Genomic DNA, 17,963 nt, shown 5'->3' with positions numbered 1-17,963 from the left:
CTTTCTTTTTTTTTTTTTTAAACTATTTATGATAATATTTGCCAGGAGGTGGGGAACAGAATCCTCCACTTTCGTTCTTCTTAAATTATTTATGCACTACCACAGTCTCCATCAAAGAAGGACAGGCCCCTTATGTTTTTTAGCATGAAGGATCATATAATAATGTAAGCATAAGCACAAGTCTTCAGGGCAGTGTGTGCCAATAGCATCTTTAGATTAGATGCTATCTTGTGAGAGATACAGTGAATATCATGGCTACAAGCGAAGGAAAGAAGAATGACTCAACAATATATAAATTGAAAGAAAAGCTGTTGCCTTTCCCCTCTGTTTGATCTTTAATCAAATAGCTGTCACATTTGAAGAAGTATTGAATGTGTGAGACATCTGGGACTTCCTTTCTTCTTAGATCACTTTTCTAGCCAGAGATCTCAGATGAAGAATGGAATGTGGATGGGATGGCTGCAAGTGACTGCACGTGGTTCGGGGCTCCCAGTGAACCTTGCTGCTGCCACATTAATTCATTTGCTGTGGAACCATTTTCCCCCTTATTTTCATTGGATAGATGGAAGAACTTCAGAAAAAAGATCTGTCTATAAACCCTCCTCACCTTGAAATAAAAGAAAAACAAATGTTAATAAGCGCAATAAAACAGAGGGATATATTCTGGCCAAATGAGTCCACTGGTTTATAGAAGGCGTTATGATCGGATAGAATTTGGCATGTTGCCTTCTAGTGCAATGTTTTATTTTACATACCTTTGTAGCTCATAAACCCAGCATGTTTGGTCACTATAATAATTTCTTGTTCCAGAATAAAACTATTAAGCTTTTTATGAAAAGCATGGAAATTGTCTAGCCTGTTCAATAGTGATTGTCTGGGGGACTAGTGTTTTTGAAGTGGATTAATTCTTTTGCTCTAAGAAATGAAACTTGGCCATCTAGCAACTGTTTCTTAATTCAACATATTTACAGTAAGAACAGATTTTTCAAATGCAGACTGTATTTAATAGCACCCAGATACTCATTTTGTTTAACAAAAAACCTCCAGTTTTCTGTAATAATTTTTTCCTTGCCCCCAGAATTGTTTCTAGAACTGCACTAAGTAGTGATTTTACATTGCAGTATCCCTCTAGTAGAGCTTCTTTCACATAGACTCTTCATAAATGCCCTCAGTTAATTCAAAGAATGTATCTTTTATTATTTTCAAAGTAAGGACCACATTTAAAAGTCACATTTAAAAGTTTCACTGAAATTAATTGTATTCAGTTCATGCCCCAAACACTTAAATAATGTATGCCTTATGAATTGAGGTTCTCATTTGATTCTTTATATATATTAGCACTGGAGGATCATCTGAATTTTTGCTCTCCTTATATCTGCATTTCAATAAGCAAATAAAGTAAAATCTATTTAAGGTAAATGCTACTTTACATCATACAGACAAAAACCTTACTGCTTCATACTCCCACAAGACATAATTTGTTCTAAATTTGTTTATGGAAAATAACCTCAAGAGCACCAATTTGAGCAGCAAATAAGAATCCCAATAAGATTAAAGTAATTAATACTTCCTCTGCTTTGCAAATGTGAGATGGCAGGATGCAGCAATTAGGTTGTCACAGATGAGGATAGGCTGACCATCTGTGATAGGCAGGGTTGTTGCATTGTTGCAAGGAGGTTACTACTCCTGGAGAATGGAATTTGATTCAGACACAGGGAAATTTGAAATTTGTGACAGTTTGACTTCCTGCTGCTACTAATCTCTGTGGTTTACTCTGTGTTTCTAATTTTTGCATCCTAAATTAATACAAGTTGAACAGAACAAAAACCAATCAGGAAACCCAAAGACAATTTGCACAGAAGTTGATACATAAAATAAACTTGTTTATTTTACAGCAGTGAATAAGCAACCTATAGCATTCTCTCCAGCTACCTGAAAGGAAGTTGTAGTGAGTTGGAGGTCAGTCTCTTCTACTAATGAACAGGGAATAGGATGGGAGGGAATGGCCTCAAGTTGTGCCAGGGGTGGTTCAGGTTGAGTACTAGGAAAAATTTATTCTCTGAAAGTGTGGTTGGGCACTGGAAAAGGCTGCTCCAGGAGGTGGTGGAGTCACCAGCCCTGGGTGTGTTAGAGAAACTTTAATTTTCTCTTTTTTTCAAGATGCATTAAATGTGTGAGGGGAAGCATTATACTGGAATTTATAGAAATTTAGAATTTTTTTTTTTTTGAGATTTACACAGACAAAAGTAGAACAAAACTTGTCTGATTTTTTCCATTTCTTCCTTAAAATTAAAGCGAGACAATATTTTGAATCTATATATCAGTTTTCTATCACACTTGCGAAAGATTTAGAAGTCATTGCAACTAAATTGTCTTAGCATTTCAGCAGAAATTCAAGGAGCAAAACCTGTATCAGCACCTGGACCAGCAGAAAGAGCCTTTCAGAGAACTGAAAGGCAGGAACGTGGGTAAACAGGCTGCAGTCCTTTTCCAGCTGCCGTATTTGATTATATTTGAGTCCTTGTTTTATTTGAGATAAGAAGATTTGGTTCCTATATTAAGTTTACTGTTGATATAGATGGAAAGCAAAGGTGTGTCTGCAAGATGGAAAGTTGTAGGAGGTTTTTGGTCAGGGTCTATCCAGAGTAAACTACAATGAAAAGCTCAGGAGCTGCTTTCAGGTGACTGGTTTATGCCTGTTTTGCATGCTCAGGGTGTTGACTGATGGCTGTGGGCTCTTGTAGAAACAAACATTCCCCATGTTGGCTAGAGGTGGAGGAGGAGAGGAGAAAGGGGGTGGTGGTTTTCACTTCCTGCAGTCCTATGGGCATCTCCACCTAGGGGTTCCTTCCTATTCCACGTGCTAAGATATGAACAATTTCCTTGAGTTCCCTTTCCTTCTTCCTGGGGCATATTTCAGCATTTGAGGCTTTTGGTCTTCTGAACTGGATATTTATTGCTGTACTCACTGTTGTTGCTGGAGGGTGTTTTGCCATGGCTGAGCACGAGAGTGCAGCATGCATTGTGTAGAGCTTTCTGAACACGATGCCTGGGGTGCAGGTGACCTTCTTGTCTTGCATTCATTAAGTCTGAGGCAGACTTGCACAGTTAATGATTGGTAGCATATGATATTAATCAAACCATGTATTTTAAGAGCCGAGTGATACATACTGGTATCTTTATGCATATGTAATGTGGAACTAGAAAGAGGCATTTGGCTGCAGAGAAATTTGGCTTAGATATTTAATGACAGATTTTTAATTTTTTTTTCCTTCTCGGTAAAGCTGTGATAAGATATGTTGAAGCCTTCCTGTACCCTGTGGTACTGAAAGACTTTGTGGCCATCATTATCTTACGAGCTTTTACGTGGGGTCTGGACTTCTGAAATAATTTCAAAGTGAAATTAATTTCTAAAACACTTATTACTTAAGTGAAATTTTTGTAAATGGCCATATTGCACAGGGCTGCTAATGAGACCTAACCAACAGTGAATTATGACACCATATGCATTAACTAAGTTCTGCTAAGTGGATTAGCAGTAATTACAGTGTAAAAACTTAAAAAAAAAAAAAAAAAAAAAAAAAAAAACCAAACCAAACTTAGGTATCTTTCTAAAACTTTCTTTCCTTGTTTGAAAATTTCTTCCTTCTCACTAATCTAAAGCACACATTCAGTATGAAATACGTCTTTGTCTACTTGAAAACTGATTTTTCAGGATAAACCTACTTCTATAAAATATATCATTTTTACTTCTATTTTTCAGTCCTCCAGAATCCAGCTTTGTAATTTACTTGTCTCATGATCCCTATCGATCTGTATTCTTGGATTCTTACTATTTTACATTATGCAAGCTGTAGGCAATGCAGAGTTCCTAACCCCAAACCCCAGAAGTTTTCCTATTTTTTTCATATGATTTTTACAAAGGCCAATTTCTCATTTAAAAAACGGTTTCCAGTGGTGAAATGTCACTAGTAGCTGAAATGTTGAAGCTGTACATGACGTACGTGTTGTTAACAAATAAATTGAAGAGCTGTGCAGCTGCTTTAGCTTGAAACTGTATCTAGCAAAATGCAATACTTTCACCAGAGGTGTGTGTTTTGCCATGGAATTTCAGGTGCAGGACCTATTTGGCAGTTGACAAAATCCTTCATCTGTTTTCTTCTGTGTTTCTCCCCTTTCCAGATTAATTGTCACCCAGATGCAGCAGTCACCATGAAAATCAACATGGGATAGTTTTCCCTCTGAGAATTTGCCTGGTTATTTGATTGCTTGAACCATTGCTTATGATTCTGTGATCAGCACTTCTGGTACTTCGACTGTCATAGATTTAAATTTGATAACAAAACACCTGGGTTACTTTGTCTCAGTCCATGAGGCCTTTTATGTACCATTTGTGAGTGATCAAAGGAACGATATATGATATAAATAATGGCTTCCTATCAAAGTCCGTTGAAGACCTGTAGGCCCAGTGTTTTGTCTGCACTTCCTGCAGATCTCCCTAATGTTAGTGTAATATATCCTCTGTTTTTAAAGATGTGTCGCTTCTCTTTAATGCTGTGGAAAAGTTCTGGCGGTGATAGTAACCTATCGTGGGCATAAGTACCAAACACAAACTTTAAAGAAACAGCCAAACAAAAAAGGCAAGCAATTTACTTACATGAGGTGATTGATGAATGTTGGATGCAGCTTCTGAAAGCTTGGGGAAAGATGAGCACGCAAGCCTGGGTGCCTCACTTGTTCTGCAGATAACCAAGCTTCTGTCATTAAAATAGTTATCTTTGGGATTGCCCCAGTGATTAAGTCAGCATGGTTTGGCAGTTACTGATCTGTATTAAAAGTGAAGGGGGAAAAAACATAATGGCAGGTGACTAGAAACAGTTAAAATCATAGACTTCAGATCGCCAGAGATGTCTACATTGATCACATCCAGAGCAGACCTGTATGTTTTCAAGTAAGTACAGGGAAATCCTTTGCAGACAATGGCATGGCAAGTACATGCGGTAACAGGCTTCCTTCAGCACATACTTTCGTCTTTAGCAGGTCTTCAATGTTTGGTGACCATTTAATATTTTAGATCCAACACTAACCATTTCTTCCCCCCCCACACACACAAATAATGTAGAGTGTCTGTGTCCTCTCTTTCATTTTTTCTCTTCTTGGAACATTGCATGTCATACCAGGCAACCAGGGAAAATCAAGCTCTACAGCTTTTTGAATTAGCATAATTAGATCTGTGAGAGCTCAAATTTGGTGATGATACAAAGATGGGAGGAGTTACTAACACACCAGGAGGCTGTGTTACCACTCAGAGTGACCTGGACAGGTGGGAGAGTTGGGCAGAAGGGAACCTGATGAGGTTCAACAAGGGCAATTATAGAGTGGGGAGGAATGACTGTAGCATCATTGCAGGTTAATAGCTGACCTGCTGGACAGAAGCTCTGCAGAGAAAGACCTAATTGTCCTGGTGGACAACAAGTTGGCTATGAGGCAGCAGTGTGTCCTTGTGGCCATGAAGGCCAGCGGTATCCTGAGGTACATTAAGAAGAGAATGGCCAGCAGGTCAAGGGAAGTTCTCCCCTTCTGCTCTGCCCTTGTGAGGTTACATCTGGAGTACTGTGGCCAGTTCTGGGCTTCCTAGTTCAAGAAAGATAAGGAACTTTTAGAGAGCCCAGCGGAAGTCCACAAAGGTGATGAGAAACCTGGAGTATTTGTGCAGAAAGGCTTAGAGACCTGGGACTATTCAGCCTGGAGAAGAGAGGACTGAAAGAGATCTTATCAATGCTTATAGATGCTAAGGGTCAGTGCTCAAGAGGATGGAGCCAGTCGCAGGCTATTTTCAGCAGTGTCAGGTGACAGATCAAGGAGCAATGGGCACAAACTAGAAAATAGAAAGTTTCATCTGAAGATAAGAAAAAGGTTTCTATGAGGGTGACAGAGCACTGAAACACTGCCCAGAGAGGTTGTGGAGTCTCCAACTCTGAAGAGATACTCAAGACCTGTCTGGATACTTTCCTGTGTGACCTGTTGTAAGAACCTGCTTTAGAAGGGGGTTGAGTTGGATTGTATCCAGAGGTTCCTTCCAACCCTATGATTCTGTTATTTTATGTGATTTTGTGAAATAATGCACAATCTTACATAAACTATCTTTATTACTTGGAAAAACATGTGCATTTAGCAAGTAAAAAAAATATTTGTTTAGATATGCATAGGCAAGTATGCATATGCGTAGATGGTAGTGACTGCTCCTAAAGTAACATTTGTTTGCAATCAGAGGAGAGCTTTGAGGTAAAGAGTAAAACAGAATTTTTTATTATTATTATTTTTTAATATAAAGTGCAAGGGTGTTTTTTCCTCCCTCAAAGCTGAGAGTTGCCAATAAATAAACATTTCAGAGAGGATTTTACACCATCTCATCTTTATGTCAAGCAGCATTTAATGGTTGAATGATCCTCTGCCCCGGGACTTGGCAGCTATCCTCCAGGGGCTGACTTTGGGGATTACAGTGACAGTCTATCAGTGGATCTTTTCCAATATAAACTAGACTAGGGCCATTTAAAATCAGTTGCTATCAACAAGTTAAATTATCTTTATTTATGTTAGAAGCTTTCCTATAAGTATTTTATAACAGTGTGGAATTTTAATATCCGGAGGGGTTGTTCCTGTTGTCACTGTTATTTGGCAATGTTCTAATTCATGCGATTAGGCTCAATTTACCTGATTTCTTTCAAAATTATGTGATTTGTAACATTCAAGACTAATCAACGTCTAACTTGCAGTGCTCACACAACTTTTTCTGATTCCTCTCTTTATAGGTGGAAATAACGCTTCAAGATATCAACGACAACCCTCCAGTATTCCCCACAGATATGCTTGATCTGACTGTGGAAGAGAATATAGGAGATGGATCTAAGATAATGCAGCTGACAGCCATGGATGCTGATGAGGTAGGAGCATTGTTACACGTACAAAAAATGCTATTCTGGAGCATTTTACTTTTTTTACATTTTACTTGTTCCTTTATTCCCTGCATGAGGGTTTGAGGAGCCATTGTGCCACCCAGTTCTTTGTGCTGCATCTGCACCCTTTGCTAGGCATCTTGGTGTCTTCCATGCAGTCCCACATAGGCACACACAGTCATGACAAAGTCCCTGTTAACTGAAGGCTGCTCGCTGGACTGTGTGAGAGTTAATTTCTCATAACATGTCCTAATGAGCAGTTGCACTGATGACAAAGAACACCCCGTTTGGTTCTAGACGGTGTTGTTTTCGCCAGTTTCATCACATGCCAAGCTTCCTGACTTGGCAACAGTACTGGGCTGCCCAGCTTATTGCAGAGATGTATTGACATCCAGTTTAAGACCACAGCTTTAGATCTAAGTTTTGAGATTTGCAGTATAATTCATATGAGGTAAGCCTTGTAGAATCAGATAACTCTGATGCTTGCTCATGCTTTCACCAGATAACTTTATACTGTTATCCTGAAGGAAAGTCTTATTTTGTCAAAGAAAGGAAAGAAAATAATGCTAGAACATCTGCTCTGTACACAGACCCTTTCACAGAGCCTTTTTGCTTGCATAGATGTGTTTCTGTGAGGATGCTACAACTAAGAAGCTGTTAAGGACATAGCAAAAGTCTTCCGAGCAATTGGTGTTAAACAGTTGGCCTGTTGGCTTAATGAGGGTTATTGGAGTCTCTTGTATGTGTCAAGCAAATACATCCAAATATAATTTAATGTATTCATTCTTTTTGGAAAGTAAATTATGAGAGAGTTAATCATATTGTTTCATTCAGTTGAACTATTTGCTTTCCACTAGGGAAAAGACTAAAAAGTCAGTATGAGCATGAAAAGAAGATTGTGTTGTCATTAAAATATAGGGTTACACTTAACAACAACAAGCAATTCTTTCATTCAAATAATAAGGTAATTCAGCCCTCTCAGGAGAATTTTATTTCCAGTCATTTTTGTGTTACTTTGGCTAGTCCTTCTGTGATTGCTAATTGATGTATTTAATCTTGCTACTACATAGGGATGCCAAGAAGACCAATGGTACCCTGGGATGCATTAAAGGTAGTGTTGCCAACAGGTTGAGGGCGGTGATCCTTCCCCTCGCCTCTGCCCTGGCGACGCCACAGCTGGAGTACTGTGTCCAGTTCTGGGCTCCCCAGTTTAAGACAGGGAACTACTAGAGACGGTGGGAATGGGCACAAGCTGTAACACAGGAAATTCAATCTGTAGATGAGAAAATCTTCTTTACTGTAAGGGTGACAAAACACTGGAGCTGGCTACCTAGAAAGGCTGTAGAGTCACCTTCTCTGGAGATACTCAAAACCAACCTGGATGCTTTCCAGTGTGACCTACACCATGGAACCTGCTTTAGCAGGGTGTTGGACTAGATGACCTCCAGAGGTCTCTTCCAACACTTACAATTCTGTGATTCTGTGACTGGTAAAAATGATTAAGAACTTTTTTTCTGATGAGCAGACAAAAATTGACTTTGGAAAAGTGCATATCCATTACAATAATTGTAACTGTGTGCCTTATAATGTGTAGCTTAAGATTAGAAAGAAATAAACGTTAAATAGCTGCTTTATGCTGTGATTTGGCAAACTGTTATCTAAGATGTTAGCAATATATTATGCTCTCTTCTCTTCTGTGTCAACTCCTGCTGCGTTATGTGTTTCTGTCTTATTTCTTCACATGTGCAACCCACATATGCAGCTCGGTAAAATGAGCATACTGCCTTTGCTGTGTGCATAGTTGCTTTTAGAGCGAAAGGTTTAGCTTTGAGAGGATAACAGAACCTTAAAAACTTATGATTGAAGTGTATACAAGAATCCCTCATTGATAGTATTAAGGCATCACATTTCAACCCCTTGTATGTTAGCATAAGCTCTTTTTAGAGATCTGAGAAAAGATGTGAAGACTGTATATAAGTGCTGAATGGCACCGAAGACTTTAGCAATTTAGCAACAACTTCTAGCATTTTGCAAGTTTTTTTTCAGACTGTTCTTGATGGGAAATTTCTATACAGTTTTTTAATATGTTATACCTTATAATTGTATATTTTGCTTTGTTTCTCACCTAATTATCACATAATGTAAAGTTACTAATTTGACTAGGCCATCATCACAAGTAGTTCTGTTTTCACTGTGCTCTGTTGGTAGAAGGCTACCCAGCCAAAAAAAATGTGATCACCTCTGAAATCTTAAATTCCCATCATCTGTTTTTATTAGACCACACAATTACAGGAGAACATATTACATATCTCAGGCATACACCTGAGCACACAGGGTCTGTGTATGCTGAAGCACTGCATGCAGCTGTTCCAGACCAGGTACTTGGAGAAGTGAGTTTTCTTTCAAAATGTCATTTTATCTGTTGGCTGAATCTGATTCTTTGAAGCAGCACTCCAGGGAATAGGTTTGGCATCAGGCACTGTCACAAGGCCAGGTAGTGAATGCTTTTCTCTCATGTTACAGGTAAGAGTGGGTGTTTATCTTTGTTAGTTTGCTTTTTTAGCTGTCTGATAGTAGCTGTAATTTCCTTCTCCCTGATCTCTTTGATCAGGGTGACCTGTGGTCCCCACACAAAAGACATGGGGGAAATGGCCAAGTGCTCACCAAAACACATGTTCCAGTGCCTGCACGTGTGTCTTGTAAAGGGAGGAAGTGACCCCAGATTCTGAGGTCTTGTTTTGCTTTGCCATAAAGACCAATGCTACAAAGAAAAAGGTATAGCAAAGTATTGGCATTCTGGGGAAATGTACTGGACTGGCTGCATCCTCTGGCAGATGCAATGTGGCAGCATCTTCACATTGAGGTGAAGCCTCCTTAGGAGGTGACTGAAGGTGGAGCCTGAGTAGTGGCCATTTTTGGGAAGCCTTAGAACTGAGATCTGTAAAACTGAAGGATTTTTTCATTACTGATACAGGCAGGATAAGGTGGCTTTTCACAACATTTATGATAGGACAGGGCTAAGGCAAGATGCATTGTATCAATTTTGGAGTAAAAAGTTTTTTTTTTTTTTTTGTTAACTTTTAGTTTCAACATTTAAGGAATAAATAAGAAAACATATTTTCTACATAAAATTACTTTCCTGTCATTTTCTTTTTAGCCAAAATGTTCAAAATGCTTATGAATCCCATGTTTTTTTTCAAAGTCAAGTGAGAAATTCTGTTCAATCCCCAAAGGAAAATTTTTTGGCTTCCGGGGACTGACAGTACAACCCAAGAAATCAGAACTGTGCTATTAGTGACAAATGACCTGTCACTACAGGGCTGGCTACTCATAGAGATGAATGCAGCCTGACACATGAAGGGCCCTTTAGGGGGCTGCTGCACAGCACCCGTGCAAACACTGCTCCCAGGAGTTTCCTCTGACCTGGAGGTGGTGAAGCTTTGTGGTCTTGACTGGATGCAATCTTTTTATGAACAGTGGAGCAAAAAAGTATCAGAGCAATCTTGTCACTTCATGTTTCATAAATAAGAACTGTGTACGTATGTATCTGTGTTGGGGGACTGAAAAAGAGGCTGAGCAGGAAGGCTGTTTATTAAAGGAAGCTGTTCTGAAAGAATTTGCCAAGTGCAGTTACTGGAACAGTTCTTGTCTTACTTAAAATTACGATGTGGTTTTCCTGGCAAATAACTTGATTTGACCACTTCTGTTTTTACTTAGGGAGCCAATGCCCTTGTCACATACACTATTATCAGTGGAGCGGATGATAGCTTCCATGTTGACCCCGAGTCAGGAGACCTGATAGCCACCAAGCGCCTGGACCGGGAGCGCCGCTCCAAGTACTCCCTGCTGGTTCGTGCTGATGATGGCCTGCAGTCCTCCGACATGAGGATAAACATCACTGTCAGTGATGTTAATGACCACATCCCCAAATTCTCCAAGCCAGTGTATTCCTTTGACATTCCAGAAGATGCCACTCCAGGTAAATGTAAATAGGAAACAGCCCTAAAGTGACAGAAGTTTTCTTTTTGTCTATCTAGAGGTACTTGAGAGGAAGAGGGCAGAAGACCTATCTGACTTGTCCAGTGAGCAGCTCTTAAACATGATGGAGAGGTAGAGGGAATTGTGTCATGCTGATACTCTGCTTGCTAACTTGTGCACTAGTAGAGTAACGTTTTTTTTAGGAAAGTACAGAAATGTTTGCTGTTCCAAGAAAAAGCAGCCTAATACATAGGTGCAGAATAGGAATTATGCATATTCCAGTGGAAAATTTGGAGTGCTACTACTTAAAATAATAAAATAAACAAGAAAAGAAATAAGTGGAAAAACTTACAGGATGGAAACACTATACTCTTGTGGAAAAGATGCGGTGATGCTAGTCATCTTCAGTGAATATGACTCATAATACTTAATAAATTGAGGGTAGGATCACAAGACTGGTGACCATTGAACTGCCAGTGATTTATGCATTGGCTCTGACATACACTCAGTTCCTAACCTTAACATCATATTATCTTAATCTCATCTTCAACTCCTGGCTCTGACAATGTTTTCTTTAAAAAATGTAACCGTTAGGTAGCTGATTCTGATTCCTAGCATTAATCGCTGATCTCTTGAGTTGCTCTTTTCCTTTTTTTAAGACTGTTTTTTTGTGAGACTGTTTTAGTGTTTATAAGCTAGGTTTCAATCTAGAAACTATTTAGAACAAACTTTTCAAAAGCTATGTTGTCTGAAAATTCGGTGATGTTTTTTGTTAAAGGCAGTATACTACAGCTATAGAGTCATCTTGACCAATTATCAGAAATGTTAAAGTATTAGGTAATCAAATGTATAGAAATTGTACAGGGATATTCAACTGGGTAAGAGCTGTAGCAATATTCTTCATCCTGATAAGCAGTTTTCGTCATCACATTGCTTGTAAACAATTAACTGTGCTAGAACAAATATAATTCATTTGGTTCCAGGAAAAAGAATTTAAATGATTAACTTTCTTGGAAATGACCTGATTTTAATTATAATTACTGTTCAATATACTAAATAGCAAGACTGAATTTCCAAACTTTAGTAAGATAGGTCAGTCATGTGAATGCAGCTATGCAGAAATGGAAACAATAGCACATATTCACAAGGAGCTGAATTTCAAAAAACACAGAAGAATCAACCCCTATAAGGTTTCTGGTTTTTTACCACTGTTATCTGCTTATGCACTTTTTTCAAAAAGTAGAGCTAGGATCTTTGGTATGTCCTGACATTTCAGTTTCTGCATTTAAAGGAATTATATTGTAGTTTTCGGAACATGTATTTGTCTGTGGGGAGAAAAGCGTCCTTTGAGTAGCAGAAAGAAAAGACATAAAAATTGTTTTTGCCATGGTTGATATCTCATGTGGTCATTTTCCCATTGAAAGATAAAAATAAATGTTGCTGACCATTTCTTGTCTGTATTTTTTAATAGCCCTTGAAAATCAACATAATATTGGATGTTGTTGCTGTCAGCTTTCAAAAACTTTTTGAAGAAGTTAAGCATACAGTGCTGAGGCTTGAATATTTTTACAAAGGATTCCTTTAACTCTGCAGAGGTGCTTGACAACGATCTCTCTCTTAACACACTGGTGATGTGCCTTTTGCTGGTGACTTACTTTACTCTCTTCTCATGCTGTGCAGGCTCATTAGTGGCAGCCATTCTAGCCACTGATGATGACTCTGGTATAAATGGAGAAATCACATACACTGTGAGTGAAGATGATGAAGAGGGCATGTTCTTCCTGAACCCCGTTACAGGAGTCTTCAACTTGACTCGTGCACTAGACTATGAAGCACAGCAATATTACATTCTGACCATCCGTGCGGAAGATGGAGGAGGCCAATTTACAACCATCAGAGTGTACTTCAATATACTGGACATAAACGACAATCCTCCAGTGTTCAGCATGACCTCATATAGTACGTCTTTAATGGAGAACTTGGCTCCAGGATCTGCTATTCTCAACTTCAGTGTTACTGATGCAGATGACGGTAGGCTTTTACTAACATTCTGATGATAAATGCATACTTCACATAAGCAACATATTAAAAGGCCTAGCAAAAAGGACTTAGGGACTTGTTAGGACATCATAATGTGATTACATTTACTGTATTCTATGTATGTGGAGGTTATTTCTCTTGTATTTCACATTAGGGTCAAGCACCAGGAGTGAAATCATGTCCAGCTTGCACATTTAAGTTAGACCTAAGTGTTCTTTTAAATTTATTTTTTCATTTTATAATATATCCTAAGTAAGTTACTGCAGTAAGAGGTTTCATCTACAATTATCACAGCACATATTCTGAAATGTACTGTAGCTTTTAAGTATATCATTAAGAGAACTGTGATCTGCAAGGTACCGATAGTGGAGAATTTTAAAAAAAAAAAAAAAAGCAAAAAGAGGAGGAAATTTTCTCTTTAAAATAAGCTTTAATATTGAGATTATTTATGACATCTAGAAGGTATTAATGTGTCAGAGTGCAAAAGATACAATCTTTATAGCTTGAGCATTTTCCCATATAATTTTTGTCCAAACAAGAATAATTGCAGAATATGATCATGACATACATAAAAATTATTCCATAGCATTTTAGGTGTCCACAGACATTACTCAGGGTGGCTTAATACAGAGTTATTCATAGCACATATGCTGAGTTTCCAGGTGAAGGATATTTTGTGACATGTTAGGCAAACTTGTCACCTCTTAACTCAAGAGGCTCAGGAAAGACCATAGACACTCCTTACACTGAAAGGTGCACTTCAAGCACAGAGCACCCACGTGCTTCAAGGAGTTTTAGATTGTTCACATACAACAACTGAGCTCATTGAGATGGTTCAGTGAAATAACTTTTTTTCCTCAGGAAATACTAGGTTGTCCAGATTACAGACGTTTTTGTGGGAACATCCAAGTGCTGATGGATAGTACTTTCTGTGGTAAAGATTGTGCAACATTTTTTAAGACCAAATTGAGAAAGTGATAGAGAAAAGAGGTTTCATAAGATAAGCCAGCAAGTCAGAAATTACAATTTCATTATATTGGCTGTTCTTGTATGGATATTTCTTTCTCTACTCTTGTTAAAGATTTTGTATGTAAGCTAAGTGTAAATTGGAGGAGGAACTTATACTTGTATCCGGGGAAGTGATTTCTTCTTTAGACTTGCAGAGAAATGTGGTTGTTTCTCATCTGTCTCCTCTCATAGTTCATCTTTTCTATCCAAGTATTCTCACCTACATTACTATATACAGTGGGAAGAAACTGTAGAATGAAAAAAATATATATATGCAAACTCTAACAACTGAAATAGGAAGAGAAAAGAAAAACCTTAAAAAAATAAGCAGTATGATGCTTGGTTTCAAACATTCTTGAAAGTTAGTTCCACTTAGATGTTATGGATCTGCTTTCTTTCGTACATTAATGTCTATCTGTGTACAATGAATGTGAACTGTCATGACACTGACATACAATTTTACATTTATCATCCAGTCAGGTAGGAAGGAAGCAAATGAGCTTTAGAAGAGCAGTTCAGTGAAAAGTCAGCCAGATATCTTGCCTCTTCTATTTTCTGGCACACTGACTTTTTTTAATAGGTTGAATTTAAAATTAGTAGGGCAGAAATTTAATTCCAAGGTCATGCCAGGCTTAGTTACCCAGTAGGACTGCAACTTCAGCAAATCTTATCATCTGTTGGTATTTTTGTTTCAAGATCAAACCTTTTTATCCTGTGCTTTCTTGTATTTGGTTAGAGTACAGAAATAACTGTTTCTGTACTGCTCTGCATGTGATTTGCAGACAGTGCACACAAATATAATTTCATTGATTGTTTGTGCTACATGATTTCAAAGATCAGAAGAGCTCTTAAAAGACATTGTTTTCTAGTGATGTATTCCTGTTTTAGGATAAACACTGGTAAAAGACAAAACTGACTGTGATAGTGAAACAGCTCCACTGTCATTTTTTTGTTTGACACACCTTGGGGAAACAACAGCTGTTTGTGTCAGCTTGAACCCTACAGATACATAGTAAATATCAGTTAAAACTACAGGGGAAATAGAAGGTGAGAAGAACAGGTAGTAAATTTAATAGGAACAAGTGCCACTATAGCAAACAGTGGATTAAAAAAGTATTAAAATTTAGTAAAAAATGATTTTCATCTAAATGTTCTAATTTCTACCTATTTCTGAAGTCAGTTGCCAAGATACTGAATTGTCAGGAAGTACTTTACTGAAATCAGAAGTCTTCCATTCATGTAATTAATCATTTTGAAGTACAGCTGAACAGGAAATAGAATAGTATTATGTTTTTACATTGCTTTAGTTGATCAAAGTAATGTAGAAACACTAATATCTGGCATATAAATGTATTCATTTCTTTAACTGTATAAAAATATTTTGTCTTTTATGTTTGGTTCTATTTACTTTGTAATTATGTCCATATAAAGAAGAGGAGAGAGAGAAAGGTGCCAATTAGAGTAGCCCTTGGGGAAAGGCAAGTAGAACTAGAGTTCCTGAGTCTGAGCATAATAAAGAGCAGCAATTAAAAAATCAAATACAATAATAATATTGTAATCAAAGCAATTTAGTTGGAGGGAAAAAAGCTGCTGAGTAAAAATGACAAAATGTACAACAAAGTAACAATCTGCTTAAGCAGGCAGCTTGGTTTCTTTGCATGTAAAAGTGAATTTGAGGGGTAAATGAGTAGTGAAAAGTCTGTTAATCTGCTAATCCTAAATCATAGTCTTCATGACCCAAAACAAGAAAACAAATCAATATGAATTAAAATATTAATGAGATAAATACTTAGTGTATCTGCATAAAGAAGTCCATATATATATATATATATATATATACACATTTATATGTGTATAAATGAAAGAAGACTTATTTCTATTTCCACTGGGTGTTCCAACAATTAGCTGTTTAGATTGAGCTCTGACACAGAAGTGGCAATACACATTGTTTGCTATGTGGCATATTTAGAGTCATTTTGTAGCCTTGTCAAGACTCAGAATGCATTTCCCATGCCACAAGTATAAATCACTCCCTTGACCATAATTGCTAGTTATGTTTCAGTCATAAGATGAAGGCTATTCATCTGGTGTTTTTGAACACTTCCTTGTATGGTAAGCATACCTCTCCACAGTATTCACTCTTGGCCTGCTCCATCTAGGCATGGGACTTTCTGGGTTTTTTTTGTTTGTTTGTTTGTTTTAATTGGTTGGAAGAAATCATGAAATAATTATGTCAATGATAATGTTGTTGACTAGAAATGGAGAGAATGGAGCAAAAAGCTGTCCTGTTAGCAGCAGAACTACTGATATTTTCTTCAAAACTATTGCATATGTGACAAGTCGTGCATGTTCTCACTGCAGTTCTTGCTGAAAGAAGTACAGGGATGAGATCTGCTGGCCTTTCCCTCAGTGGCCTCTCTAATTAACAACATCCTTCCCTGTCCCTCTTCAGCTCCTGTCAGAATTTAATTATTTCCCATGGCTTATGTTCCACTGTGAAACTCTGCTGAAATTAACTGTTGGATTCAAAAATTATGATGAGGAAACTGAATGGGAGGCATGTTCATATGCTCCTCATTTCCATAGGAAATGAGGCTAGAAGCATCTGTATATCTAGGTCAGTGGGATTAAGGCACACTCTCTTACCTACCTGTTTTCATTTCCCCCAGGCTCCAACTCACAGCTGTCATTCAGCATCGCCTCCGGGGACAGCGTAGGGCACTTTGGTATCGACAACAGCGGGGTGCTGAGCATCCAACAACCTTTGGATCGGGAAAGGCAGTCTTTCTATAGCCTTGTTGTTCAAGTCCACGACATGGCCCCTCTCCCTGCCTCCAGGTACACAAGTACAGCTCAAGTCTCCATTATTCTGCTGGATGTGAACGACAGCCCTCCTAGCTTTATCTCTCCAAAGCTGACCTACATCCCAGAAAATACACCGATAGACACAGTCGTGTTCAAGGCACAGGCGACTGACCCTGACAGCGGTCCAAACAGCTACATCGAGTACAGTCTGCTTAGGCCTCTGGGCAATAAATTCAGCATTGGCACTATTGATGGTGAGGTCAGGCTGATCGGAGAGCTTGACAGAGAAGCTGTGTCCAACTACACATTGACTGTGGTGGCTACGGACAAGGGCCAGCCATCGCTTTCTTCATCTACAGATGTGGTAGTCATAGTCCTCGACATTAATGATAACAATCCCATTTTTGCACAAAAGCTTTATAGAGTAGAGTTGGAGGAAAATACTTTGACAGGGACAGATTTAATCCAGGTGCTTGCTACTGATGGAGATGAGGGTACAAATGGGCAGGTTCGCTATTCCATTGTGAGTGGAGATACTGGCAATGAGTTTCGCATCGATTCTGTGACGGGGGTGATAACGGTTGCTAAGCCTTTGGACAGAGAGAGGAAACCCTCCTATATGCTGAGTGTTCAGTCCTCCGATCGTGGAAGCAGCCCAAGGACTGACACCACAACAGTCAATATTGTTCTGAAAGATGTTAATGATTACATTCCCACATTTGAACTTTCTCCCTACAATGTGAATGTTCCTGAGAATTTAGAGACGCTTCCAAAAGTCATTCTTCAGGTGAGTACACTCAATAAATTGACATGCATTTGCTACAATTACATACAATTGCTACAATGCCTTGGAATATTTTATTAGTATACCTTGACCATTGGAAAAAAAAATAACAAAAAAACAAAAAAAAACAAGATTGAAAAGTTGCCTTTTGGCTGTAATCTAACAAACAATAGTTGCTGTTTTGTTTTCCTTTTTGTATTTTTTTTTCTGCTTTTTGCCAAAATTTTGTATTGGGCTTTGAAGTTGGTTTTGTGTCATCCTCCCTCTACTTCCCCCCCATCTATCTTTTCACACACTCTAGGACTTCAAGAGTTTGCCCTATTCTCTCAGCTCATTCTCAAAATCCAAGCAACAAATCTGTCCATCTGGTCCTTGCCCATGTAGGATGAAGC

At 38.3% G+C, this 17,963-nt stretch overlaps 1 protein-coding gene across 1 annotated transcript in view; it reads left to right on the top strand.

Moving 5' to 3' along the window:
- FAT4 (FAT atypical cadherin 4) overlaps window positions 1–17,963 on the top strand; it is a gene marked incomplete at both ends in the record, with an annotated part of 132,622 nt that overhangs the window by 62,267 nt on the left and 52,392 nt on the right. The window contains 4 exons of the mRNA XM_079534259.1: window positions 6,813–6,944; window positions 10,674–10,935; window positions 12,615–12,965; window positions 16,652–17,574. Coding sequence (XP_079390385.1) covers window positions 6,813–6,944; window positions 10,674–10,935; window positions 12,615–12,965; window positions 16,652–17,574 — 1,668 coding nt within the window. The remainder of the gene's footprint in view (window positions 1–6,812; window positions 6,945–10,673; window positions 10,936–12,614; window positions 12,966–16,651; window positions 17,575–17,963) is intronic.

Source organism: Tetrao urogallus, assembly GCF_951394365.1.
Source record: "Tetrao urogallus genome assembly, chromosome: 4".
Classification (NCBI taxonomy): domain Eukaryota; kingdom Metazoa; phylum Chordata; class Aves; order Galliformes; family Phasianidae; genus Tetrao; species Tetrao urogallus.
This window is presented reverse-complemented; position numbering and strand designations above follow the sequence as displayed.